Raw genomic sequence first — 25,790 nt, 5'->3', positions numbered from 1 at the left:
TACACAATTATATTTAAAAGTTTTAAAAACACAAATATTTTGTTCTAACCTTTTAAATTACTTAAATATATAGTTATACTTTTAAAATAATTATTAAATTTTAGTAACATTAAAAATAAATATTTATAAACAGAATACTTTAAAAAGTATTAAATATGAAATTAAAAGTTGTTCAGCATACACTTATTTTTAACAGAGGCCGATTTATTGGGTAAGATGATTTAGCATCTCTAAAGCATCTCGTACATAAGTTTGCACATGTAAGTTAGACTCCTGAGGACACGTGCAGTGACTGCTGGCACCCTTGGGGAGGTTCCGAGGAATGTCTTTATTTTAAATCCTCACTCGTGGGTTGCAGGGCCCAGGGGCAGCCTAGGGGCGCCTCCACTACTTCTGATTCTCCAGGGTGTGAGGCCACTGACTCTCCATTTAGAGAGTCCAGTCTCCCAGCTTAATCTGTCCAGTCTCTTCTGAACAACCTCTAGACAGAGGCCACGAGGAGAGGGAGCACCTGGCTTCTGCCCTGGGCCCCACCCTGCCTTCTTCATTGGGCCCAGCAATGAACTACTGTGTTTTATATCCCCCCACAACTCATCGCCCACTCCCACCCCTAATCGGGCGATGCTCTTCCTTCCCGGGCGTGAGAAGAGGAGGCCTTGAAGGTCTTCTCACCCAGTGGCTGTGGGACAACAGCTGTCCTTGCAGGTGAGTGGACAAGAGCAGCCCGAGTCAACGTACAGGGTCGTGTTGCAGCTCTGCCACCTGCTCTCTACACGACTCTGGGCAAGTGAGTTCACTCCCAGAGCCCGTTCTGATGCTTCTGACGACCACTTGCCTCATAGGCTAGTTGTAAAGGTCACATGGATGCCTCCGTGTCGGGTGCTGGGCCCAGCAAGCATTGGTTGCAGTTGGACTTGTTATTCTGCTTGAAGCTGCCGAAGGGGCCCTCGGGTGACTCTGACATGCCTGGAGCCAGCTGGTGTTGGAAGGGCTTGAGCTCCTCTGCAGTGGGATCCAGACCAAGCCCAGCCCTGACCTACACTGACAGTGGGAGCTGGAACTCCATCTGTTGAGCCTCAATTTCCCCAGCTGCCGAATGGGGAGAAAGAAGTGCCAGTCTCACGGAGTCACAATGTGAGCGTGAGAATCAAGTGAGCTCATGGAAATGCCTGTGCAGGGGGAAGAGCGGTGGGTCTCAGCTATGCGGTGGCTGTCGTGACACTTCCCCAGGAGGAGGAGAAGGGGCAGGAGAGGGCAGGACGGGCTGAAGGCAGCCTGGCCGCCTGACCCCAGGGCCGCCTCCTTCACTGAGCGGTCACAGGAAGAGCCAGAGCAGGACCGTGCGGAGCACCCTCCTCCCTTTCTTCTTCGCAGCCACCGACTTGGAACCAAACCTGCTTCTGAACGTCATGATTTGCCGACATGGGGTCATGTTCCCATAACCGCTTACACTGCCAGGGTAGTGGGGTGCCGTGAGTAATCACTCACCCAGTGATCAAGCTGGAGGCCCAGTGGTCGCGGAACCTTCCACCAGGTCATCTGCTGGGTGGAGCTGGTTTGCTCTATTTATTTGACCAGGACAGACACCCCCACCTTACCAACAGGGGTCCCTGAAAATAAGGCCCCTGAAAGTCAAGCCAGCTTCTCTGCGTAATAACCTCTGTCCCTGTTGATTCCCAGGTACTTTGAATTTTACGAGGGCCCTTTAGAATATAACTCCACAAGATGTCAGGAGCTGAGGAACGAGATCTTGGAGGTGAAGGTGCTGTCCATGTGAGTGTGGCTGGGACGGTGGTGGGTGTGCGGTGCATGCGGGGGTGGGGCAGGGCCGGGGGGCAGGGCGGGGATTTGGGCAGAAGGAGACAGGATCTGCAGTGGATCCGGCAGAACAGGAATTCGGTCTACTTCCCAGAGCCCTGGCACTGGGAGCCCTGGAGGGCCTTTTGCAGCAATGATTGTGTTTTATTTTATTTTATTTTTTACCTAAGGGTTTATAAGTGTATATGCTCTCCAAGGGAGGGAGACTATGCTTTATTGTAATGAAGTGGCCAGGGACAATGGGAATGTATTGTTAGACAGTTTTTTACTCTGATTGTGTTTTATGAAAAAAACCCAGGTTTGCAAGGGCGCTGTGGTGACTTGGCTGTTCAGTCCCCAGCTCAATTACTAGTCTCCGAGATTATCATCTCCAGCTCCTCAAGTGTAGAAATAGAACAGGGCACAGGAGCATCTCACTTGAAAGTTAGTCCTTTGTGCCGAGGGTTAAGCATCACTTTTTTGTTATGGTCTTTTAAACCTTTTGCTATGAGGATTTTATTTAAATCCTCACCCAAGTATATTTTTCCATTTACCTTCAGATAGAGTGGGAGGGATGGAGGGAGGGAGGATGAGAGAGAGAGAAACATCAATGTGAGAGAGACACATCGATTGGCTGCCTCCAGCATGAACCCGACCAGGGACAAACCACAACCAAGGTACATGCCTTTGACCGGAATCGAACCTGCAATTAATTCTTTGGTCCACGGGCCGACACTCTAACTACCGAGCCAAACAAGCCAGGGCTTATTTTTTATTTAAACCATACAACATTCAAGAGGTACAAAAAGGTTTACAGCTCCCTGGTTCTCCTCAGAGGCAACCCCTGAATCCTCATGCTCCCTTCTGGAAAGTCTGTGCAAAACCCAGCACCTATGTATATATATTTTTACCTTTTTCCTTCTTGCTTTTTTTTTTTTTTAACATAAATGGCAAAAAACTGAGCTCTCTCCTCCCCACTCAGCAATATATCACCCACGGCTCTTTTACAACCTATGTGAGAAAAAGGGCATTACATGCTGAACATTTTATTTTTATTTTTATTTATCCTCACTGGAGGATATTTTTTGCATTTATTTTCAGATAGGCAGGAGGGAGAGATGGGGAAGAGAGAGAGAAACATCGATGTGAGAGAGACACTACAAGTGGTTGCCACCCACACGACCCCAACCAGGGCCAGGGACAAACCGCAACTGAGGTACATGCCCTTAGTGGGAACCGAACCCAGGACTCTCTGGTCCGCAGGCCGACGCTCTAACTGCTCAGCCAAACCAGCCAGGACTTATTTTTATTTTTTTAACTGTTTTTTTTTTTCTTTATTGATTTGAGAGAGAGAGGAAGGGAGAGGGAGAGACAGACAGAAACATTGATAAGAGAGAACACTGATTGGCCGCCTCCTGCATGCCCCCACAGGGGATGGGGCCCACAGTCTGGGCATGTGCCCGACCGAGAATCAAACCAGTGACCTCCTGGTGCATGGGTCGATGCTCAGCCACTGAGCCACACTGGCCGGGCACATGCTGAACATGTTAGCGTGTGCGTGTGCCCACCCCAGCTTTTCCTCCCTCTAGGAGTGCCGGGAATTCAGTAAACCCACTTAGAGGAATTGGTGTTGTGTTGCTCATGACAGGATGTATGTTAATTTGAAAGCAGTTATATCTGGATACAGAAGAAATGTAGTTTATTGGGGCAGACCGTGCTGGGTGTCCATGTAGACTCACAGGCCCCTGACATGACCCCTGGACTGCTGTCCGGCCCACAGACAGGAGCCATCTCCTTAGCCACTTGGCATGGTCTCCAGGTATTGTGGGTCATAAAATGAACATGGCTTTGGGGTCAGGCAGACCTGGGATCCAAAGCCAATGCTGTGCCTTACCAGCTCTGCACCTTTATATAAATGACTTAACCTCTCTGAAGCCTTTTACCTCCTAGAATGGGAACACGCCCATCTCGCTTTTAAGGGTTGCCACAGACTAGCTGAAATAACCTGCATGAGGTGGTAGCCCAGCAGTCACACACATAGGAGCACACAGTAGGTGCTCAGTAAGTGTTCCTGTGCCTTCTCTCTCTCCTTCCCTCCCCTTTCTCTCCCTCTGGAACCACCAGGAGCACCAGCAACAGCTCTCCTGGGCTGTCATTCAGACTGGAAACTGTAGCTGCAGGAAGTTTCCAAGATGAGACCAGACGTCCAGCTGGGATCAGCTGTGCTTGTGGTCTCTACGAAGCAAGGGGCATATGTGCTCTCTAGGGATAAACGTGTAGCAGTTCACCCTCTGGTCAATCCCACCCAGCCTGGGCTGAGCACACTCTGTGGTTCCTGCCCCCAGGAGCTCACAGCCCAGCGGGGGAAGGGACTGGGATAACGGACTGCCTTAGGGAGACCAGGGGGCGACGGGGAACTTGATCCGGGCTTGGGGAGGGGTTGTCAGGCAAGGCTTCTCTGAGGAGGTGACGCTGGTGCTCTGGTCTGCGGGGGACAGGAGTCAGCAGGCCAGGGGGGTTCCCGACCCAGAACGGTTTGTACGAAGGCTTGTGCCAGGAAGGAGCCCGCTGCGTCCCAGGCTGTGCAGGGCCGGCAGCTTGCATGGCAGCGTGAGAGCGGGCAACGGAAGCGGTGTTGCTAGAGGGGCAGGCAGGGGCTGGACCGCGTGAGCTGGTTTCAGATTGTATCTTTATCCGAGGGCGCTGGGGAGGGTTTTAAGCAGGTGGTGAGGGGTATGACGTGATTAATGTTTGATCTACTCCACCGAGGAGTTGGGATTTAGTGGCAAAGGTGGGTGCCCGGACCTCAGTTGGGAGCTGAATCCATAAGTTCGTGAGCAGAGAGCCTTGATCTTTTCCTAAAATTCAGAGACTCTGCCCTTCAGCACTCCCACACCGTGGAAGCCACGCGCTCTCGTGGAGAGAACACCAGAGCGTTTTCAAAGGGTCAATCACTCATTTTCAAATTCTAGAATACGGACAGTGTCTTCGTGGTTACTTCAAGGTCTGCACAGGAAGACCTGACAGGTCCCATCTATTGGCCTCCTTCTGTCACTTCCCATTTCTCTAACCACAGTCTTATATGTTGGTGTTGGTCCCTGTGCTGGTTTGCTGGGGCCCCCATCACGAGGGACCGCAGGCTGGTTGGCTCGAACACCAGAACTTCATTTTCTCAGAGTTCTGTGGGCTGGGAGTCTGAGATCAAGATGTCAGCAGGGCTGGAGTCTCTCTCTTTGGCTTTTAGATGATTGTCTTCCCTCTGGCTTCACACGGCTGTCCCTTTGTGTGACCGTGTCCACACTTCCTCTTATGAGGACATCCGTCACAGTGGATTAGGGCCCACCTGGTGATGTCATTTTAACTTAACTACCTCTTCAAAGACTATCTCCAAATGTAGTCACATTCTGAAATGTTGGGGGTTAGGGCTTTAACATGAATTTTGAGGGAGACACTACTCGGCTCATAATAGTCCCTATAGTTCCTTCCATTTAGGGACCAAATTAGAAGTCACCAGGGCCCTTTGTTCCAAGCCTGCATCACAAATGTTGGGGGAGTGTACTGGGAGCCTAATATTTCCCTATGATCTGTGCCCACCCTTGTCTCTTGCCATGATTTACGGTGGTGGCATTTGGTCCTCTGCACGTTTGGCTCTAGTTTTCACCTCTGCCTTTGGGACACCTGCTCTGAGCAACTATCCCAGCTGGTGCCCTCTGGGCCTGGCACCGCCCTGTGTCTCCATGGCAGCTGTCCTCTCTGTGGTCCGCAGGCCCTGACTGTGTGGGCACTGGTGGTACTGGGGGTCTGAGAGGAGAGGTCGGGCTGTTCATGGGGCATCAGCATGTGAGCCTGGTGGGACATCAGGGAGCAGGGAGCCTAGGGCCTCCTTTCCTGAGTCCTCCAGGGGAGGGTCAGTGGGCCCTCCAGGGCTGAGCCCAGCCACTGATCTGAGTGGTTCTGACACCACCTGGGAACCTGTGGGCTTTGCTGTGCTCCAGCCCAGAGCCGTGCGCCCTGCTTATGGTGGAGACCGTGAGTCATGGGGAAAAGGCTAAATCCTCATCTCTGAACGGAGTGGTTTGGATGGATGTGCTCCAGGGCCCTTCGGGCACAGGAATGTCAGCTGGAGTTCTGTCTGAGGAGATAGGGACATGTGTGATTCATCTGGGAACGATTCTCTCCAACGTTGCTCCTGTCCGTGGTCAGATTCAGTGAGCTGGAAAATTCCCACATGGACAATGCCTCGTTCCCTGACAATGTCAGCTGCGTGAGGAATTGCGCTACGATGATTTGTTACGAAAACGCACTGTCCCTGTACTTGTCAAAAATATTTAGGTTTGAATTTAGTCATTCTAGAGCCTCTTTATTTTTAAATCAGCTACTGCCTGTGTTCACACCCAGAGGGTCGCACCTCACCTGCCGCTCCTCCCCACCTTTCAGTGGGGACCCTCACTGAGACGGGAGAGGGGGGTCTGACCCTGCATGGGCTCAGGACGCGTCCATTAAGTGAATGAATGGATGAAAAAGTGGATGCAACCAGGGTGGAAACGTGGAGGCCATGGAAGAAAGGGGAGGAAAAAGAAGGATAATAAGATGACCATTATCATCTCATTATTAGTACAATCTCTAGCACATGGTGAGAAAAATCAAGTAGAATACGAAAGCTTATAATGATAAAAAGGGACAGTCCCTTGCCCTACACCCTCCCTCCTGCCCTGTTCCTTCCAACTCTTGACAGTTTCTGCTGGTAATCACCTCCATACTCTCAGTATTATGTGCATGCTACTGTCTCCTGACTTACCCCATTTGCACAGTGGGTGAGGATCCAGCCCCCTTACCCCACTCCCAAACCCCTCCCCTTTGTTCCAGGTTGAAGACTATTGCTATTTTCAGTTCTTCCTATCTATACATTACCAAAGTAATTTGTTTCTTATTCTACTAACTATTGGCAGTATCTCTTGATGCAGTACTTTGTGACATGAGGTTGTTAAAATTATCCCTACTTTTTAGTTCCAGCCTCTGCCTTCAGTCATCCATGAGTTTACCTGTAAAACGTCAAGGCTGGTAACATGTACATTCTGTTTGTAACCATAGCAAGCCTTTTTTGGAGTCTTCTCCATAGGTTGATTCTAAAATTTGAAGATCAAACAATAGTGATTCTATCTCCTTTCTTGTATACCTCACCCCCTTGCCCCCAATTTTTTTCCTGAAGCTTCTAGTTATCTTTTCCTCATTGAACTCTGGTCTCTGTTATACCCCACCCTCCCAGTTAACCAGGCATTCCCCCAGGGTTTCTCTTCAACCCCTGCTCCAACCTGGACAGGCTGCCCTTCTGGTAGGTCACATATCATCTTCCCAGGACTTCCTTCTCTGCCTCCTTAGGTTGGACTCACCTTGGATAACACCCAATAACTGCTTCTTTTGTGGTTTACTCCTTCATTTTGCTTCTACCCCTTTTTAAGCAAACTCCTCAAAACCATGGGTGGGAGATAAACTTTTGACTCTTTCTGTGTCTAAATTACATAATTCTTCCCTTATACTTGATGGTTGGTTTGGAGAGGCTGGTATTTTAGGTGGAAGTCATTTTCCCCTAGAATGTTGAAGACCTTGGCTGTCACCTGCCAGCATCCACGCCACATGAGCATGATACTAGTTGTTCCCCTGGAGGTGACCTGTCTTCAGATCATGACAGTCCTGGAATGTCCCCATGGTGTGCCCAGGATGCTCACTGCGACCTCTAAAACTGGGGCTCTTGTCCAAATTCTCGAACCTTCTCTTAGATTTACTTGTATTTCCTCCACTCCATTTTTCTCTGTTTCGTGCTTTTAGTACATCTGAGAGTTGTATACTGGCTTTTCTCGGCAGCTCCTCCAGCACTCGTACGTTTTCATCGCATTTCTTGCTCTCTTTGCCCTTTGCCTTTGCTTTCTGAGGAAATTTCTTGGCTTTGTCTTCTAGCTCATCTAATGAACTTTCCCCCCAGAGCCCTTTCTTTGTTTTCCGGGCAGTTTGTTCTTATTTTAAGGATGTCACGATCTCTTGAATATCTCTGTGAACACCAAGTAGAATATTTTTAAGTTCTATTCTGTCCCTCTGATAGTTCTCTCTGAGGTCTTTTTTTTTTTAAAGCAGTATTTTTACTTTATTTTACTTATTTTTGTATATAGGCACACATAGTGGTTAATATGAAAACGTTTAATTAGATATACAGGCTTATATCTTGAAGAAATTATGGCAAAGAGCAGTATAAGATAAATAATAAAAACAAAAAATAGAAGAAATAATGCCCATACTTATAACATACCAAAAAATCAAATATTTTCTTTTTTAAAATTTATTTTTCAATTACTCCCATTATTCTGTTTCCTGGTAGGCTTACACCTTTTTTATTTTTCTGGAATGTTAGTGGTATCGGGAGAGAGGAGGTAAGTGCCTGGGATTAACGCACTATCTTTAAAGATGATCTGTGCATTTGTAAAGCAATTTATAAACTGTTTTTATTAGTATTACCTTATTGGGTCTTTCCGACAACCTTTGAGATGGGCAGGGCAGAGGTTATTGTATCCATCTTACAAATAAAGCAGCTGGGTCTCAGAGGGATTACATGACTTATCCGAGGTCACATTGCAAGTTGGGAATGGAGCCAGGATTCAAGGCTGGGTGTTCACACCCCAACCTTGGTCCGGTGTGTGACAAGGACATTGGAAGCCCAGGGACTGGGGCTCCGACAATGGTGACAGCTGAACCTGGGCCCCACCTGCAGTGTTGCCATCGCTGTGCATCTGTGAGGCCCTGGCAGTGCGGGGTCTGCTCCGGGGGCTCTGTGTTGCAGGAAGTGGGGAGGGAAGCCACGTGCGAGCCAGGGTGCCACTGCAGAATGACACGGCTCCTCTGAGGTCACGTGAGCTTGAGAGACGAGAGCTGCTGTGGAGGTTTGGGAAAGCCAGAAGGAAGGGGCGGGATGAGGGGAGGGGCTTCCAGCTCTTTAAAGCTGCCAAGCAGGCCCCATAGTTAGGAGGTGCTTGAAGGGTCTGAAGCCCAAGTCCCCCTCTGCTTCCCAAATTCATGTACTCTGCTGCTATCCTATGTGGCTGTTCCTGCGATCACCCTCCCCGCACCTGTCACATCCCCTCTGTCGGCGAGGCCTGCCCTGTTTGGGAACAACTGTATATCCCTCTGCCATTAACCACAGGCAAACAGCTCTGTAGAATGAACCTGCTGTTTTGTTTGTTTGTTTATGCTTACAGTTAAGTGAGAATTTGCCTTTAGTTTTTGAATCATGGACCCCTTTGGGAAGCTGATGAAAGCTTCTGATTCTCCCCAAGATGTGCCCATAGGTGGAGAGACAAGAGATTTTGCCTGCGATTCAGAGGGCTCATGGGTTCCCTTCCAGGGGTGGGGAACGTCAGGCCCTCGGGCTGTATGAGGCCCTCAGACTCAACACCAGCTAACATCACAGCCTAATCACTGACCAAATATAGCAGGCTAGTTTTTAAGTTGATAATTTTGTATGGTCCTGAAATGATGTTAGAAATGTCCAAATGGCCCTTGGCGGAAAAAAGGTTCCCCACCCCTGCAAGCCCTTCAGTGGACCCCAGAGTAAGAACCACAGTTACAGTAGTTCTTTGATAACACCAGCCCTTGGGTGCGGGTCACTTCCCCATTCTTGAGCAAACCAGAATGACCTTTATAGGGCTGCTCTCTGTACCACGCCCAAGACCAGCCAGCTTCTGAACTGGTCCACAGCCAGGTGACCCTGAACAGCGGCGGGGGGCAGGCGCAGGGATGGGGGCCATGTGGTCAGGAGAGAGAAGTCACGGCTCTGCTTTAAAGAACTTACGGTCCATGCAGTATTTCTCAGCCTTCCTGAGAAACTCCAGTCTGATGTGCTGCTCAGTGGAAAAAGGGTTCCATGATCTAATGCTTTTTGCCAGTTTCAGTCAAAGGCAGAATCCACGTGATTTAGACATCCCCTTTCCAGAGAGCACCTCAGGGTATCACAAGCTGAGATGTTTAAAAACCGATGAGTGTAAAGCCTTGCAGATGGTTGTTCAGACAAAAGAAACACGTCTCAGGTTTCTCATCTCTTCCCTTATATCATCTGGAAACTGTGATCTGCCCTTGGAGAGGAGAGAGAGAAGGGCATGCCCTGCTATGAGCCCAACCGTGTGCTAAGCACAGTGTGAGTGATGAACAGACATTCCCCGAGGGAAGCAGTCTCTCACCCTCTACAGACAGATGTTCCTGGGACATCAGGCGGGTCCTTGGGGGTGGGCACGGGAGGAAGAATGTTTTAAAATGCACCCTGGGTTTGTTTTAATCAGGTATGGTAAGACACATAGACACAGAAATGATATTGTGAAGGAAGAAGTTCTTATGCCCCCAGATCCGTAGAAACAGGAGGCACAGTGTGCCATGCGGCCACACGGGAAGCACCAGGGTCAGTAGGAGGCAGAAGGGATGAGGGGAAACCTGGGGTAGAGCCGTCACGTGGTTCTCACAGGAAGGAACGGGCGAGGTGGGGTAGACAGGTTTAGGCTTGGCTAGTTGGAATGATTCTGGTGGGCTCTGCAGCATAGGGACTGCCCCTCGTGGTCTGACATGTGGCCCTGGAATGATTAGGGCAGTGAGCTCATGGCTGGGTTGCTAGAGGAGGGGGTTGCAGGTGCGGGCTCTGATTGGTCGGTGTGCATATGAAAGGTGTGCTTGTAGGAGGGTGTTTCTTTTTCTTTGCCATCTCTAGGAATTAGCACGGTCCCCAGTGCCAGGGCATCAAGAATAGAGAAAATAAGAAAATGCAGTTAATACAAAGGACCAGCCCAGGATTCAGCAGACAGGGGGCAGAAAGGGAGCATGTTTGGGAATGACGACACTTGGTCTAGCCTGGCCCTTTCACGGACTCTCCTGTCTTCTACTCCCCAAGGGTGAAGCAGTCGGAGCTGTTCGACAGGTGGAGGAGCCTGCAGATGTGCAAGTGGGCGATGAACATCTCTGAAGCCAACCAGTTCAAGTACCTATGCCTCGTCGGTCCTGCCCCGGGGTTCTCTCCCTGCCACCTCCGCAGATCCTCTTTGTCCTGCAAGGCCCAGCCCCAGGGCGTCTGCCTGGAGCTGGCCCTGAGGGCCCTTTGGCGTCCGGGCAGTGGGGAGGTTCTGGCAGGCTGAGGCAGGCACCTGCTGGGTGCTGTCCTCCTCACTCTCACCCCTGCAGCAGCCCTGCAAGGTCAGTGGTGTCATCTCCAGTAAAACCGAGGTTGACTGAGACTCGTAAAGGCGAAGCAGTTGCAGGAGGGCCCCAGCAGGCCTGTGTGTGAAGGCGCATTAAGCACCTTCCACAGCCTCGCTCCGTTTCCAGCCTCACTCCTGGGGCAGCTGCTCCAACCCGGCAGCCCCTCCCTTTCCAAGCTCTTGTAGCCTATACTGGACATTCAATTGCTGCTGCAGATTATTTTCTCATTGCTCTCTAACCATTATTGACAGATCATAAGCTCCCAGAGAGATACAAGCTGTGTCTTAAAGTTTTCCAGTCTTTGAGAGCTAAGCAGCTAAGAAAGTCCAAACATTCTTTTTGATTAATGGTTAACCGTAGGGATCCTTTCCACCTTTAAAATCTGTGAGTTTATGGTAGTACCTTAGAGCAGGTAGAACTTCTTAAATAGTGTTGATAGGATTGTGGAAATGGGTGTAGAAACTGCATTTCGGCAACTCGGGTCGTAGTTTAAACATTCTGAGGGGCCATCAGGATGGAGGGATCCTACACGGGAGGCTGAGCAAAGCAAATAACACTAAGTATTTTGTATTTGCTTTCTAAGACATTTGTTCCTGTTTGCTGCAATTCCAGGTCATCTAGAGACTGAGTAGTAGTTTAGGTGACATGTTTTCAGAAATGTGGATGTTGAAAGTGATCACACTTGAAAAGCAGGTGCCCGCAGCCCTGCACCAGAGGCTTCTGTGAGACTGCAGAACCCAGCTGAGGCCTGACCGTCGGTTGCAGAGATCCGCCTATTGTAGAAGTAGAGCATGAACTTGAGCCAGTTACAGGAAGAAGGGGAAGCAGGTCCAAGGTCTAGGCTGTAAGTGCTGTCCCAAGCCCACGCCTTAGAAAGAAGTGTTGCTGTGGGCACTACACAGGCAGATGCCCCGCCCCTCAGGGCGGGTGAGGCCCGGGAGCAATGAGGGAGTGGCAGGATGAGGCCAGGGAGATGCAAAAGGATGCTGTCCAGGCTGAGAGTGGCAGAAGCCTTATCAGTGGGATTCACAATTTAAGGAATAACAACAACAATAACAATAAACAACAGGAAGATAATGTGGCAGGAGAAAAACAGAGCGTAGCATAAGGTCCTTTGGCTGGGATCAGCCAGCAGTTTCCAGGGGAAAGACTCTGGGGGAGCTGAGACCCTTCTGGGTGGGGGTGGGGGAGTGGTTTCGGGTGTGGGAAAGGGAGGTGACATCAGGTCTGGCCATGCTCTAAAAGGAAAAACCTTCAAGGTCAGACATTACTTCTCTTTGCTCTTATTATAAGCTCATGGAACAATAATGAGATTCTCAATTCAGGTTCATAGGAATCTGGCTCAGTGAAGTGGGGTGGGGTGGGGAGAATGTGGTAGAAGACAGGCATGAGCATTCCAGTTACAGGAAAGGAATCCTGTAACAGAGGCCTTCCCTTACCCCACTGCTTACAAAGCAGATACATTGGCATTCTGGGTTATACATCAGGCACTCATGAGTTTGGTTAGTTTAAGTCAGTCTCCTGCAATGGGGTACTCTGCAGTGGGCTGACAAGATCGAGTTTCCGGACCAACAAAGATAAACGGACCAGATGCTGATTTGTCACGCTGACCCGTGGTCCCTGCCTGGCCAGTCCTCTGGTCTTCCCTGAGGGAAGCCTCAGTCACATTCTGAAACCCAATCCTCCATAGGAAAGAATGTTCTCCATAACCAGCAGCCAGCTGAACTCCCCAGTAAAGTCCCAAAGAGATAAAGTCATAAAAAAGTATTTGCATAACCTTCCTGGCTTTCGCAACCTGGCGTCACAGAATTAGAGGGTCAGAAGAGCCAGCCCTGTATCCTACAGATAAGAAAACCGAGGCCCAGCGAGGGGAAGAAACCTGTCTGAAGCCCAACAGCTGATGAGGACAGAGCAGAAACTAGAACCCACGTTGGCAAGCCAAGTTTCCATCCGGGGCCTTGGGTGCGAAAGCTCCTCCTCAAGTTTAGTTGATGGTCATCAGCCAGGCTCCACGGAGAAGGTGTTTGTTCCTCCCGTGGCTGCCTGAACACCGGATGTGACTGTGCCTGGTCCCAGTGTCAGGGGAAGAAGGCCAAGGTGTCCTCAGCCCACTGCTGCTGTTTTAGGAGAAAGCGTGTCCTCGTGGGCCTGAAGTCCTCAGTGTGCGTGGACAGCAACTTGCCTCTTTGGTCAAGCTCAGCCCCTCTGCAGCCAGGGCAGGGGGAGCAAGATATGCCCAGGATTTGACCCCATCACCAGGCCTGGGAGAAGGTACAGCCAGTGGAATGCCAGCCGCAGAGAAGAGAACAAACAGCTTCTCTGCTGGCTGACTCCCAAGCTGGCCTCATCAGCCACATTCTCCCTTGGAGGGTGTTTGTTTTAAGCCTGCTTGTCTCATCTCAGTGCTAACCCTTTCGAGAGCTCATATTTGAATGTTTTTGTGAGTGAGAACCACAGGGTTCTTCTTCTTCTTTTAAAACTAAATAATGAACTCCTGAGAACTTGTTTTGGCAGCCAGGTTCCATTTTCTGCAGGAAGTCAGCGAGTGCCAACCCACCACTGCAGATTTCTGACCCTCCCCTATTCCCAAAGCAGTTTCTAAATGATTGAAATAGCACATCTCTGTTGACTGTGTGTCTCTTGGCTTTCTGACCCCATCATACAGGTTACACACCTTGTCTGGAGTCTGATATGGGGGCCAATAACCTAAGGAAGAGCTCCGCATCCCTGGGTTTCCATTAGGGCTCAGTTTCCGTGTCCTTTAGCCTGCTTCCGGGAAGTAGCAGAATGCCTCGCAGATCTTGATGAATGTTCAAAGGAGGAATGATTTATGCGCCTTGGTTGGCAAACGCCTGTGTGACTGACAGGCAGGATCCGGAGAGGCAAGGTCCCTGCCATCCAGGGGCTTTCATTCAAGTGGGGAGGCAGTTGGCAAATGATGAAGTGGGCGGGACCCTGCAGAGCCAGTGTGGTCAGTGGGGACAGGGCGACAGAGTAGCCTGGCTCCCATCTGAGAGGTGCAGGCACTGGGAAGAGTACTGAAGGGGGAGGGGACAGCATGAGCAGAGGTGTGGGGTGGGAAGGGGTAGATGGGAGCAAACGGTGCTCCCTGGTCTCCCCCAGGGCCTCAGTTTCATGACGCTCCTGTTCCTCAAGAGGCTCTGCTTTGTCCTGTGTCATCAGTCTCTCCCGCCTGTCTCCTGCCTGGCAGGTCCACTCTGTCCAGGTGCTGCAATGCCCCCTCCTTCCTCTTCACCACCCAGAAGAACACGCCCCTGGGGACGAAGCTCAAGTATGAGGTGGACTCCAGCGGCATCTACCACATCAACCAGGAGATCTTCCGCATGTTTCCCAAGGTGCTGCTCTGGGCGGGGTAGTCTGGGTGGGGCGGTGGAGTCAGTCCAGCCTGGCCCTCTGTGGCCAAGCCCATGCGGTTGGGCACTACTCCGCTGTGCCCTCTGCACACAGTGGTCCTGGCCCTGCTTGGCCTTAGGCTCCGTAGAATGTCTTCTGGGATTCCTGGCGGCTTCTCTCTGGCACAGTGAATGCCAACTGGCTATTATTTGGGTGACTTTTGGCAAGAAGGTGGTTGTAAATTTGGGTTGTTGCATGGCTTGTAGAGGACATCCTGAAGGTAGGCACTTGTCCCCCACTCGAGGGAGGCACAAGAGCAAAAACATCCATGCAAGGGTTGTGTGTGCACAAGAAATCACCAGCCAACACACAGCACAGCGTTGGAAGAGCTGTCTGGTGTTGGATGACCCTTCGGAAGTCGTTTAGTTTTTCAAAGTTTCAGTCTGCCTGTCTGAAACATTGGGGTTTTGACCAGGAATAGGTTCGGCTGCTTATAACAGCAAATCTAAAATATCAGAGACTTAAAGAAGATAGGCATTTATTTTTTCATTCCAATACAAGAGATCTGGAGGTAGCCGTTCATCCAGGGCCAGCACGGTGGCTCCCTGGGGACCACAGAATGAGTGACCTATGCAAGCGAACTGCTCAGATCATGGAAGCTTAGGTACGTGCCCCCTCTTCTGGCCTGCTTGCTGCGTCAGACTCTCAGAGAAAGGGCCCAAGCCTGCATTTTCAGCGGATTCTGACGGTTACCATCGAAAGAGGAGGAAGGTTCCGTGGGACATGTCACTACCACCTCCTGGAGAGTGCCATGCTCAGGGCAGAACTTCATGGGTCTAGTTTATAGAAATACTGATTTGGGGCATGTTCAGGTCTTTCTGGATGAAATCTGAGGGCCTGGGCTGCTCTGTTTCTCGGGGGGAATGCCGATGAAACAAAGCTCAGGGTTTCCCTGCATTGTCACTCACAGCGGAGTGTCCTGGTAAGATTGGTCATTGTGGGTAACCCAGAGGAGCTGGAGGTGTCAAACATACTCTCTTACATCACAGTGCTGGATGGAGGACGGGGGTGTGAGCCGTCCTGACGGTGTGGGTCTTGCAAGGCCTGGAGCTCGAGGTTGACAGCAGGTGAACTTGCACCTCGTGCAGGTAATGCCAGTGGGTGACACGCAGCTTGGTTATGACATATGGGCCCAAGGAGGGCCATGGGTATGGACCGCTGAGGCCCCGGGGATGAGAGTCTGGATTGCCGAGTGTTCTTCGGAAAGGGCCAGAAAGGAAATGTTTCCGGTTCTGCAGGCTCCGTGGTCTGTTATGACTACTCACTTTTGTGGTTCTTGCACAGAGTAGCCATCGATGTGAGTGAACAAGAGAGTGCGCCCAGCATGCTGCAGCTCCTCCTAGACGCTGACGTTTGCTTATACAGTTTTTACGTCTCACAAGCTATTTTTCTCTAGATTTTTCTCCAACTGTTACAAAATATAAAATCCATTTTTAGCTTGCGGGCTGTGCAGAAGTAGGTAATGGGTCAGATGTGGTCGTGGGCCGTGATTTATGACCCCCTGAACTAGAGCATGTGGTGGAGAAATATTTCCTGAATGTCCCCCATTTCTCTTTGAGTTTGTAAAAAATAGAGCTTCTTGGTCTCCTGCCCCCACCCTGAAGATTCCGATTCTATGACAGGAGCTCATGTTTTCAGAAAGTCCCTCCCCACAGGTAGTTTTTGATTTACAGAAGTTTGGGAAACACTGACATAGAACATAAAAAGCCTTGTCCAGCCGGTGTGGCTCAGTGGGTTGAGCGTCATCCTATGGACTGAGAGTTCCTGGTTCAATTCCTGGTCAGGGCACATGCCCAGGTTGTGGGCTTGATCCCCATGGGGGGCGTGCAGGAGGCAGCCCATCAATGTTCTCTCTCACATTGATGTTTCTCTCTCTCTCTCCCTTCCTCTCTCTCTAAAAAATCAATAAAAACATATTTAAAAAAACAAACAAACATAAAAAGCCTTCAATGGTCTCTCCAAAGATGACTTGGTGTTTTCTGATAAAAATCAAACGGTGTAGTTTCCCACCCTGGTCGTGGGACGCCCTGGTTCCCTCATCTTGGCCCTCTGGGCCTGTCCCTCCAGGGAAAATGGGCCACAAGAAAGGACAAGCTCCCACAGCCGCTGCTGCATCTCTTGGGTTGGTCTCATTCCCGATGATCATGTTGTAGTGTGATTTTCCACCATCCTGCCTGGAAATTGGTCCCAACGGAAGCCCAAGGTGCTGACGGGGCCGTGCTCCTGCAGAGCTGCCAGCTGGTGCATGCTGGGAGGACAGCTGCCCAGCAGCCTCCTGGTGTCAGAGAATGACGAGACCTTTGGGACCATCCAACCTGGTCCCCTTGCTGAGACCCTCAGGGCCGGGCTCTGCACTGAGTAGGTTTTTCATTGACACCAGTGGTTCTCAAGTGGGGGATGATTAGGGGATTTGGCAATGCCTGGAGATATTTCTGGTTGACTACAGGCTACTCTTGGCATCTAGTGGGGCGAGGCTAGGGATGCTGCAGTGCACAGGTGAGCCCCACAATAAGGAATATCAATAGTGCCAAGGTGAGAAACTGCTTTACATCATATGGAGTGGCATAGAACACACATCACCATCCTAATTCCACAAATTACAACATTTTAATGTATGACACATTTTATAAAATTTACAAAACCGAGTCACTGAGAGCTCAAGAAACGTGTCCATGGTTCCCTCACCTCATTATGGGGCAAAACCAAGATTGAACTTGGGACTTATGACTCGGGGGCCCAATCCTGGTTTGCCCAGACTTTCCCAGTTTGACCAAATGTAAGTTCTGCATCCTGGGCAATGTCTGCCAGTCCTGGGCAGCTGGGATGTTTGCTCACCCTACCCTTGACTCCAGGTCTGTGACCTGCCCTGTGCCTGACCAGTGACCCCTGTCTCAGGTGGCCCACAAGGGAATTATGGCCTCGAGTGGGGACATGACAGAAGCAGGTCTCCTAAGTCTCAGGCCAGTATTTGCTTTTTCCTGCCACTTTGCCTGTGGTCCCCTGGAAAGCATGCCCAGGGAGCTTTGTGGGCAGCCAGTATCCAGACCAAGGTAAACCCCTCCCCCCACCCAGTGGAGGTACAAGGTCAAAGCGCTGTGAGATGCTCACTCCCAGTGCTCCTGTGAATGTCGTCACTACTCAGGGTAAGTCCTAGGCTCCCCTGTGCTCAGAGCTCTTTCTTTGCAGAGACCCTGGGTGTCCTAGCCTCTTACTGTTCCCCTGACGTGGCCTTGCTTGCTCAACCCCAGTCTCTTGTCCCTGCAGCTGCCAAGTCCTAGAATCTGTCCCAGTCTATACGACCGCTCTGTCCCAGGACTTGTCCTCCTCGTGAAGCAGAGGGAGGCTCTGCACCTTGTCCTGAGCTGAAAGGGGTGAGGTTTCGGGCTCTGGCCCCAGGGTGGCCCTGCCCTCACCTCTGCTGCCATCATCCCCAGCACATCTGCATTCATCACGAAACTACGTATACGAGCAGACATAAAGAGCCGAGCTCCAAACGTGGGGCAAACCAAAGGCGAGCAGGGCTTGCTATGAGCTGTCCTCTCTTCACTCTGGAAACCTGGAGCATCGCAGGGCTTATTGAAAAAGGCTCTGGAGACCAGGCTGCCAGTCCCAGCTCATTAGTAATTGCCAGTGGAACTGAGAACACATCTTTTGACCTCTTTTCTCATCTGCAAAGTGGAATAACCACCTTTCTCTAATGTTCCCTACAAAGCTGACTCATGGGACCATGAGGAGTTGAGGTGGACTTGGGTATGGAGGTGAGAGCACCCAGTGAAGGCTGTGACCCCCTCTCCCCAGGACATGCCCTACTACCGGTCGCAGTTTAAGAAGTGTGCAGTGGTGGGCAACGGAGGCATCCTCAAGAACAGCCGCTGCGGGAGGGAGATCAACAGCGCCGACTTTGTCTTCCGGTAAAAGGATCACTCTGTCTGCACCTGCCACTTCTGCCCACAGCCCCTTCGTGCCCTCCCTTGTGCTGCCCTTTACATGATCAGTCCCCTGCTCTCCACCCCTTAGACCCTCCTGCTCTGGATTGTCCCTTCTCCTCTCCAGTGCTGTTCCTTTGGGCACGTGTTCCAACCTCTCAGGTCCTCAGTCTCCACATCTGCATAATGGAAGCAAATGGCGTAACAGATGTGAAGCTACTGAGGACTCACTGGGGCCCCGTGTAGATTGTTGGTGAGGCCATCTGGGCGGCCACCTTCCTGGTTGGGTTCTACTCTTCCGGAAGCAGAGCTTGGAACCAGGGTAGCCTTGTAGCTGACACCAATTTGAACTTGACCCTAGTTTGGCCTAAGCTAGAGACTGGTCCTTGTATTTTTCTTCCTTATGTAGAGCCCCCTCTTATCTCTGGGGATCCCCACTTACATCTTCAGTTCGGATAAAGAAGATGGGTTGAAAATAAGAGCGTAAAGCAATGAGACGTGGGCTGAGGCTGCACTGGGCTCTCATGGGTGGCAGAGTCAGTTATTGGGCTGTTCAGGGTTGGTGGGGGAAGTGGTTGAGTTGGGTCCTCCATGCCCAGAAACAAAGATTCGACCTAGCTGGCCACCTCCACATCCTTCTCTCACGCGACTACCGTCCCTTCCTCCCCCTTGCCCGTGCCCACTCCCCAGCCCCATCTGAAGTGACTGACCACATGCCATCGGGCGTCCTCCTCTCTTCTACAGGTGCAACCTACCCCCCATCTCAGAGAAGTACACCGTGGATGTGGGGGTGAAGACGGACGTGGTCACTGTGAACCCCAGCATCATCACAGAGAGGTCAGTAGCCCTCTTTCCAGACCTGTGCTGTCCCATACGGTAGCCACGAGTCACATGTGGCAACTGGGCACTGCAGTGTGGCCAGACTAGGCTGAGATGTGCTAACAGTAAGTATAAAACACATGCCCGACTTCCAAGATGTAATATGAAAAAGAGGGTGGACCCTATCTCATGACCTTTTTCTATTGAGTATGTGTTGAAATGATAGCATTTTGAGTATATCAGGTTAAATAAAATATGTTATAAAAATTAATTGCACCCATTTTTCTACTTATTTAAATGTGCTTACTAGAACATTTAAAATGCTATTTGTGGCCTGCATTCATTTCTTTCGGACAGTGCTGGTCTCCACTGTCCTCACCTAGCAGTGGGTCAGACAGTTCCCAGTGTGTGATGGGGAGGGCAGCTCCTATCCAGCGCACCCAGGCAACCCCAGGAGAAGCCTCCTGCAAAGACCTCAACCCCCTGCCTGGCTCCCTCCTGGGATCTGTCTGTCTGGGAGGCCTGGGGGAGGGGGTTAATGTGTTAACACTCCAACTCCAGCATAGTCACTGGCCATCCAGGTGAGGTGAAGGGTAAGAGGAGGGGGAGATATTAAATGGGGTCAGAGGCCCAGAAACACAGACAGCAGAGCGAAGTTAGGCAGGTGTGAGATGAGCCAACCCTGAGGACTGTTTCATGTTAGGGAAAGGGCTTGCTGGGGTGGGGGTGGGGCAGAGGCCAAGAGGACAGGCAGCGGGTCTGGTATCCATCGGGGATCTTAGGGAAGATGGTCCAGGTGATTCCCGAGGGCTCTCGGGAAAGCGTCCAGGCCAGCCTCATCCATTTGAGTTCAGCAGCGCCCTCCCCTTGCAGCCACACACCACGGAGTCGTGCCGTTGGGCTCAGGCTCTCCTCTCCTGCACCCACTTACAGAAATATAACGGTCCCCAGGGAAGGCTAGACATCCATTTGCTGAGATGAAAAGACGCAAGGATGGCCTGGGAGACCTCTCTATCCTTTGAAAAAGACCCAGGGTGCAGGGGTGGGGAGGCCAGGGCCCGGGCCCCGGGAGTGGGTGCTGACCCCTCCTCTGCGCCCCGGCCCAGGTTCCACAAGCTGGAGAAGTGGCGGCGGCCCTTCTACCGCGTGCTGCAGGTCTACGAGAACGCGTCGGTGCTGCTGCCGGCCTTCTACAACACGCGCAACACCGACGTGTCCATCCGCGTCAAGTACGTGCTGGACGACTTCCAGTCGCAGCAGGCCGTCTACTACTTCCACCCGCAGTACCTGGTCAACGTGTCGCGCTACTGGCTCAGCCTGGGCGTGCGAGCCAAGCGCATCAGCACCGGCCTCATCCTGGCCACCGCGGCGCTGGAGCTCTGTGAGGAGGTGCACCTGTTCGGCTTCTGGGCCTTCCCCATGAACCCTTCGGGCCTCTACATCACTCATCACTACTACGACAACGTCAAGCCCCGCCCGGGCTTTCACGCCATGCCCTCCGAGATCTTCAACTTCCTGCACCTGCACAGCCGAGGCGTCCTCCGCGTGCACACGGGCACCTGCAGCTGCTGCTGAGGGCACGCTGGCTGCCCGCCCGCCCCCCGGAACCTTGCACCTCCTTTCCCTCCGTGCCGGGCAGGGCACCGTGAAGGCCTGGCTGACAGGCTGTCACTCCCTCAGTGGTTCAGCTTCATGCTTGGGACCTGTGGGCCCAGAGGCAGGGGTGGGGTTCAGGGCAGAGTCAGCTCCGCGCTGGGCACGCTGGGTCTCAGGCTGGGCCCTGTGTCTCTGCCCTGCCTACGGTGGCATGCTGCTGGGTCACACCTCAACGTCCTGGCCCTGGGGATTGCAAGTGAATAAAGCACATTTCCACTCAATTTTATTAGTTTTTTTAATCCTCACCTGAGGATATTTTTCTATTTTATCTTCAGATAGAGTGGGAGGGAGGGAAAGAGAGAGAGAGAGACAGAGAAAATTGACATGAGAGGGACACATCGACTGGTCGCCTCCCATCAGACCCCCGACCAGGACCAGGGATGAACCGCAACCAAGATACCTGCCCTTGACCAGAATCGAACCCGAGACTCTTTGGTCCGTGGGCCAGCACTCTAACCGCTGAGCCAAACTGGCCAGGGCTCCACTCAATTTTAGCATCTTAGAAAGGGAGCACAAGCGGCCGCAGCCTTGTCACAGCTAAAGGAAGGCCCTACGGAGAGCAGAAAAGAGGGGGACTGGAGACCAGATTCGTGAGTACAGCAAGATTTAATTCAGACTTTTTGGTTCCTGAGTTTTATTCCAAGGCCTCAGCCCTGATTTACTGTCGAGAACCTCAGAGTTCAGAAGCCAGCTGAGCTGCCAGACCTTCCTGTGAAGACAGAGTGGTTCAGAGAGGTCCAAAGACTTATCAGCCAAGGTTACACCAGCTGACCGAGTCCAGGAAGTGACCCGTGAGAGCTAAGGCAAGGCCTGCGTGTTAGGCTTTCGCAGAGACACCGTCAGTTCAAACACACACACACACACACACACACACACACACACAGGTTCAATCCTGCATTTGATCTTTTGATGAGAAGGAAATAAACCAGACCAGCCATCTGCACTCAAGTTTTAAGCCACTGTTATCGCCTCATAAGTGCCCAGTGGTTTGCTTCCTCCCCTGGCTCCTTATTTTCAGCTCTGTTTTGACCAGGTGTTATTTATAAGATTCCTTCTTCTTTACGTTCCTGAATCCTGCAGATCCCTGCTACACTGCCTTGCGAACAGGAACCGTAGGCTCCAGGCTGAAGCAAGTAACTGGTGAGCTTATGGTCACGGCCTCTGACACCAGCGCCGCTGAGGGAGCTACTGTACAGGCGGGACTTCCCACGAGCCGCAGCCTGGCAGCCCTCACGCACGTGGGCCCACAGGGCCTGCGCTTTGGGACGTTAGCTGTGTCTAGGCCGGAAGGGGTCACATGCCATTTCACATCTGGAATTCCTTCCCTTTGCTTCCCCCCGGGTTGTTTCCACCGTGAATGTGGCCATGCCTGATAAATTGCCTTAGAACTTAGCTTTGTGGAATCAGAGAATGTTAGTCCTGGGGGGACTTCAGTCCCCTTTCCCCCTCCCTCCCTCCCTCCCTCCTTTCCTTCTTCCTTTCTACCCTTCCTCCTGTAAACATTTCCATAGTCTGTTTCACTTTGATCTGGGTTTGGGCTTGGACATGATGACAAATACGGACACGCCTTGTTTTAGTACACTTCACAGATGTTGCGTTTTTTACACATTGAAGGCAAGGTCCTCCACCAGAAAAAGATTATGGCTCACTTTTATTGCAGTGGTCTGGAACCAAACCCGCAGTATCTGAGTTATGCCTTTATAGGTGGTATCTCTGTCTTCCAGGGCTGGAAGGCAGACCATAAGCAAATTCCAGCCCCACATGCTGGTGCTCGGAGGAGAAGGAGGAGGAGGAGGAGGAGGAGGAGGAGGAGGATCTGTGAGAGCACAGCAGGGAGCAGGACCTTTCATGTGATCCCTTCATTTTACAGGCAAAGCAACAGGCCCAGCCCGAGAGAGACAGAGGAGAGCGCAGGTGCAGTCCTGGGCCTCAGGCTTACGATCCAGGGCTCTCTTCATCTTGGCTTGTGCTTCTTGTTGGTGGGTCGTTACGGAGTTATGTTCCATGCACAATGCTGTTCTAGATGCTGACCTTCCACCTTTGTTCTGAGTTCTGAAAAAACTTCAGGCTGCTCTGAGCCTCAGTCTGCTTTTCTGCACAGCAGGGAAGCAGCCAAGGAGGTAAGGTAGGTCCAAGTCCTTGGTAAACGAGGAAAACCTGCCCAAGGACAGTGTGTGGCTATGCCTTTTAGGTTCTGCCCATGTCTCCCAAGGAAGGAGCTTCTGGGCAAGATTCTGGTTAACTGAGGTTTCCAGCCACTTGTTTGTAGTTAACTGAGTCCAGTTCTTAAAACCATGGATGTCAGAACTGGAAGGTTCTTATAGACCATTACGTCCCACGTAGAGGAAACAGGCCCAGATGGGGAGGCGATCTGGGTCAAGTCATTCCTGGGGCTCTACCGAGTGCCTGCTGTGGACAGACCCTCCCCCGGAGGCATGTTCCAGCTGGGGCAGTGTTTGGGAGCTGGAGCCTTGGAGAGTCACACAAGTCCTCACACCGAGAGCACGGTGGGCTGGTGTCTGCCCAGCAGGGGCCCTTGTAGGAGCTGAGTAAGGAGCATGAGGATTCACCCCAGGTAGGAGCTGGGTTTCATGGCTCATGATCCTATTTCTGCCTGTGGATCTCAGGGGATGTCACTTTCCTCATCTCCAACTAGAGGCTTAGATCTCTAGGGTCTCTATACTCTAATTTTTTTGAGGCATTCATGATGTATGCGTCTAAGCCATAAACATTTATGATTGTAATCGCTGAGATTTACTGTGTTCTCATTGTCTCATGCCCAAGACCGAGCACTTTCTTTGCATTATCTCCTGTAGTTGTCACAGGACCCCCTTTGGTAAGAAGATTCCCACTGGACAGGTGAGGAGACTGAGGCCCGGAGCGATTCAGTGACTTGCCTATGGTCGGGCACCCAGTGGAGGAAGCTGCACCCAGGCCTGTAGAACCCCAAAGTCTGTCATCCAAACCTCTGTCCTAGCTGCTTCCCAACCAGTGTCACTAGGGCTGGAACAAGAAGCAATGTGCCCGGCATGTACTGGGCCCTACTCTGGGGACAGATGCTCTGAGAGGCTGTCATGGGCCTGGAAGCCAGTCTCTGCTTGTAGGTGCCCCTTTCCTCCGCCCTCCCTCTGGCACTGGAGGAGCTGAGGCTACCTTCACATTTTGCAAGTGAGCACAGATGCCCAGGAAGGGTACACAGTAAATGACAGCAAGGCTAGTGACTTGCCCAAGGCCATGCAGTCAGCTAGTGCCTCAATTGGGATTCACCCCATCTCCTGACTTCCAGGCCACACTCTTTCTCCTGCAGCCAGTGTTTGTAGGAAAGACATTTTTCAGAGGCTCAGGGACACCTGGGCATTGACTCGGGAAGCCACCGCCCCCCCCCCCCAGCCCTGTCACTATCCCACCTGCAGAGCAGACTACCAGTTAAATCTCTATTTAGAGGAAATTGATGCTAAAATCACATCTTCCTTTACGCTGAACCCACTGCCCCAGGGTTGGGAGGCAGCGAAAACAAGTGAATGACTTGGCGCTTAGCCAAGCGAAAAGGAAGGTGGCTCAAAGTCAGACGCCGTTTCTGAGACCATCGGCGACGCTGCCAGGGCAACTCTGCCTGCTTGTCACCTGGGGCGCCAGAGAGCCCATCGCCCTTGACTGTGCTGAGCATGGGGAGGAGGCAGGGACAGGTCTTTCTGGCAGCTGAGGGTGAGCACAGGACTGGCTTCAGCCAGCTGCTCAACCAGTATTTGTTGAGCGCTCATTGTGTACCAGATGCTGGGGAACTCGAGTGGTGATGAGCAAAACGTAGCCGCTGCCCTCCTGGCGGGGAAGGTCTGGTGGGTGTGTCCAGACCTGAACCAAGAGTCCTATAGGCGCACGCTAGAGCGGAGCTGAGTGCGGTCCTATCTCGGCTTGGGGACAGTTATCAAGAGAAGAGGACAAGGACATGCCTGAGTTCATCCTGAATTGTGAAGGTTGGCAGGAGAAAGATGGTAGTTACCAAAGCAGTGGTTACTTCTCAGGCCTCATCCTCGACATCCATGTGACATGTGACAGGGGTGGCCTCTTTGAGTTTTCTCCTCCTTTAGTTCCTAAGGAACCACTCCCTACCCCCCACTGGCCTCCTCTCTCCCTAAAGGCTCCTGCTCAGGTTCCCGTTGTGGATGCCTCTGGGGCGCCCCCTCAGGGCTCTCTTCTCTTTCTGGGAATGTTCCTTCTGAGATCTCATCTGTTCACCCTCATGTCTCCTCTGTCCTTGCATCTCAACCCCCTTCCCTGCAGGCCAGGCCTCTCCCGAGCATCAGAAACATGCTCACTGTGACACCTGCATGACATCTCAGACCTCAGCATCTCCTCAACTGGTACAGTTAAAAGGGCAATCTGGACCCCACGTCACCTCCTGCCACTTACTAGCTGGGTGATTTCAGAGGAGCTGCTGAAGGCCCTGGAAGCTCAGAGGAACGAGGCCAGGTCACCGGCTTCACCAGGAGTGGCAAGGGCTAAGGGAAATAGTGTTGCATGATGCCTAGCACAGTGCCCAGCACAAACTAGACACCCGGTGGGCACAGGGCCCTCTGCCTCCTCCCTTCCCCAGTTGTTGCCTGGTGAATGGCTCTACCGCACTGCCGGACACTCGGCCCCAAATCTAGGTCACCCTTTGCTCCTCCTTCTCCTTCATCATCTGTGTCTATTTGTTCTCCAAACCATGTCAATTGTGACTCGTAATATCCCTTGAATTTATTCCCTACCTACATCCCTTCTGCCCTAAACGCAGGCCCTTCTGACTGATCTTCTGCTTCCAGAGAATTACCTCTGGAAATACCTTTGGTGGAGCCCATTTTCTGCCTGTACCGTATAGTCCACATTCCTTGCCCAGACATGCAGGGCACGTTCCAGGCTGGCTCACTCACTTTCCAGAGACGCTCCTGCCACCTCCCCCCCCCCCCCCAACGC

The 25,790-nt window shown here is 51.7% G+C and overlaps 1 protein-coding gene across 2 annotated transcripts in view; it reads left to right on the top strand.

Annotated features, from left to right (window-relative positions):
* The window catches only part of ST8SIA5 (ST8 alpha-N-acetyl-neuraminide alpha-2,8-sialyltransferase 5), a 43,288-nt gene extending 22,224 nt beyond the window's left edge, over positions 1 to 21,064 (top strand). For both annotated transcript variants that reach the window (XM_036245091.1, XM_036245090.1), the window contains 6 exons: positions 1,681 to 1,773; positions 10,718 to 10,804; positions 14,234 to 14,378; positions 18,235 to 18,347; positions 19,107 to 19,199; positions 20,288 to 21,064. In XM_036245091.1, the coding sequence (XP_036100984.1) occupies positions 1,681 to 1,773; positions 10,718 to 10,804; positions 14,234 to 14,378; positions 18,235 to 18,347; positions 19,107 to 19,199; positions 20,288 to 20,756 (1,000 nt within the window). In that variant the 3' untranslated portion in view covers positions 20,757 to 21,064. The remainder of the gene's footprint in view (positions 1 to 1,680; positions 1,774 to 10,717; positions 10,805 to 14,233; positions 14,379 to 18,234; positions 18,348 to 19,106; positions 19,200 to 20,287) is intronic.
* Positions 21,065 to 25,790: the final 4,726 nt, after the last annotated feature.

The sequence above is a fragment of the Molossus molossus genome, unplaced genomic scaffold (genome assembly GCF_014108415.1).
Source record: "Molossus molossus isolate mMolMol1 unplaced genomic scaffold, mMolMol1.p scaffold_m16_p_6, whole genome shotgun sequence".
NCBI classification, from domain to species: Eukaryota; Metazoa; Chordata; class Mammalia; order Chiroptera; family Molossidae; genus Molossus; species Molossus molossus.
The sequence above is the reverse complement of the archived record's forward strand: the minus strand, read 5'-3'. Positions and strand labels throughout refer to the sequence as shown.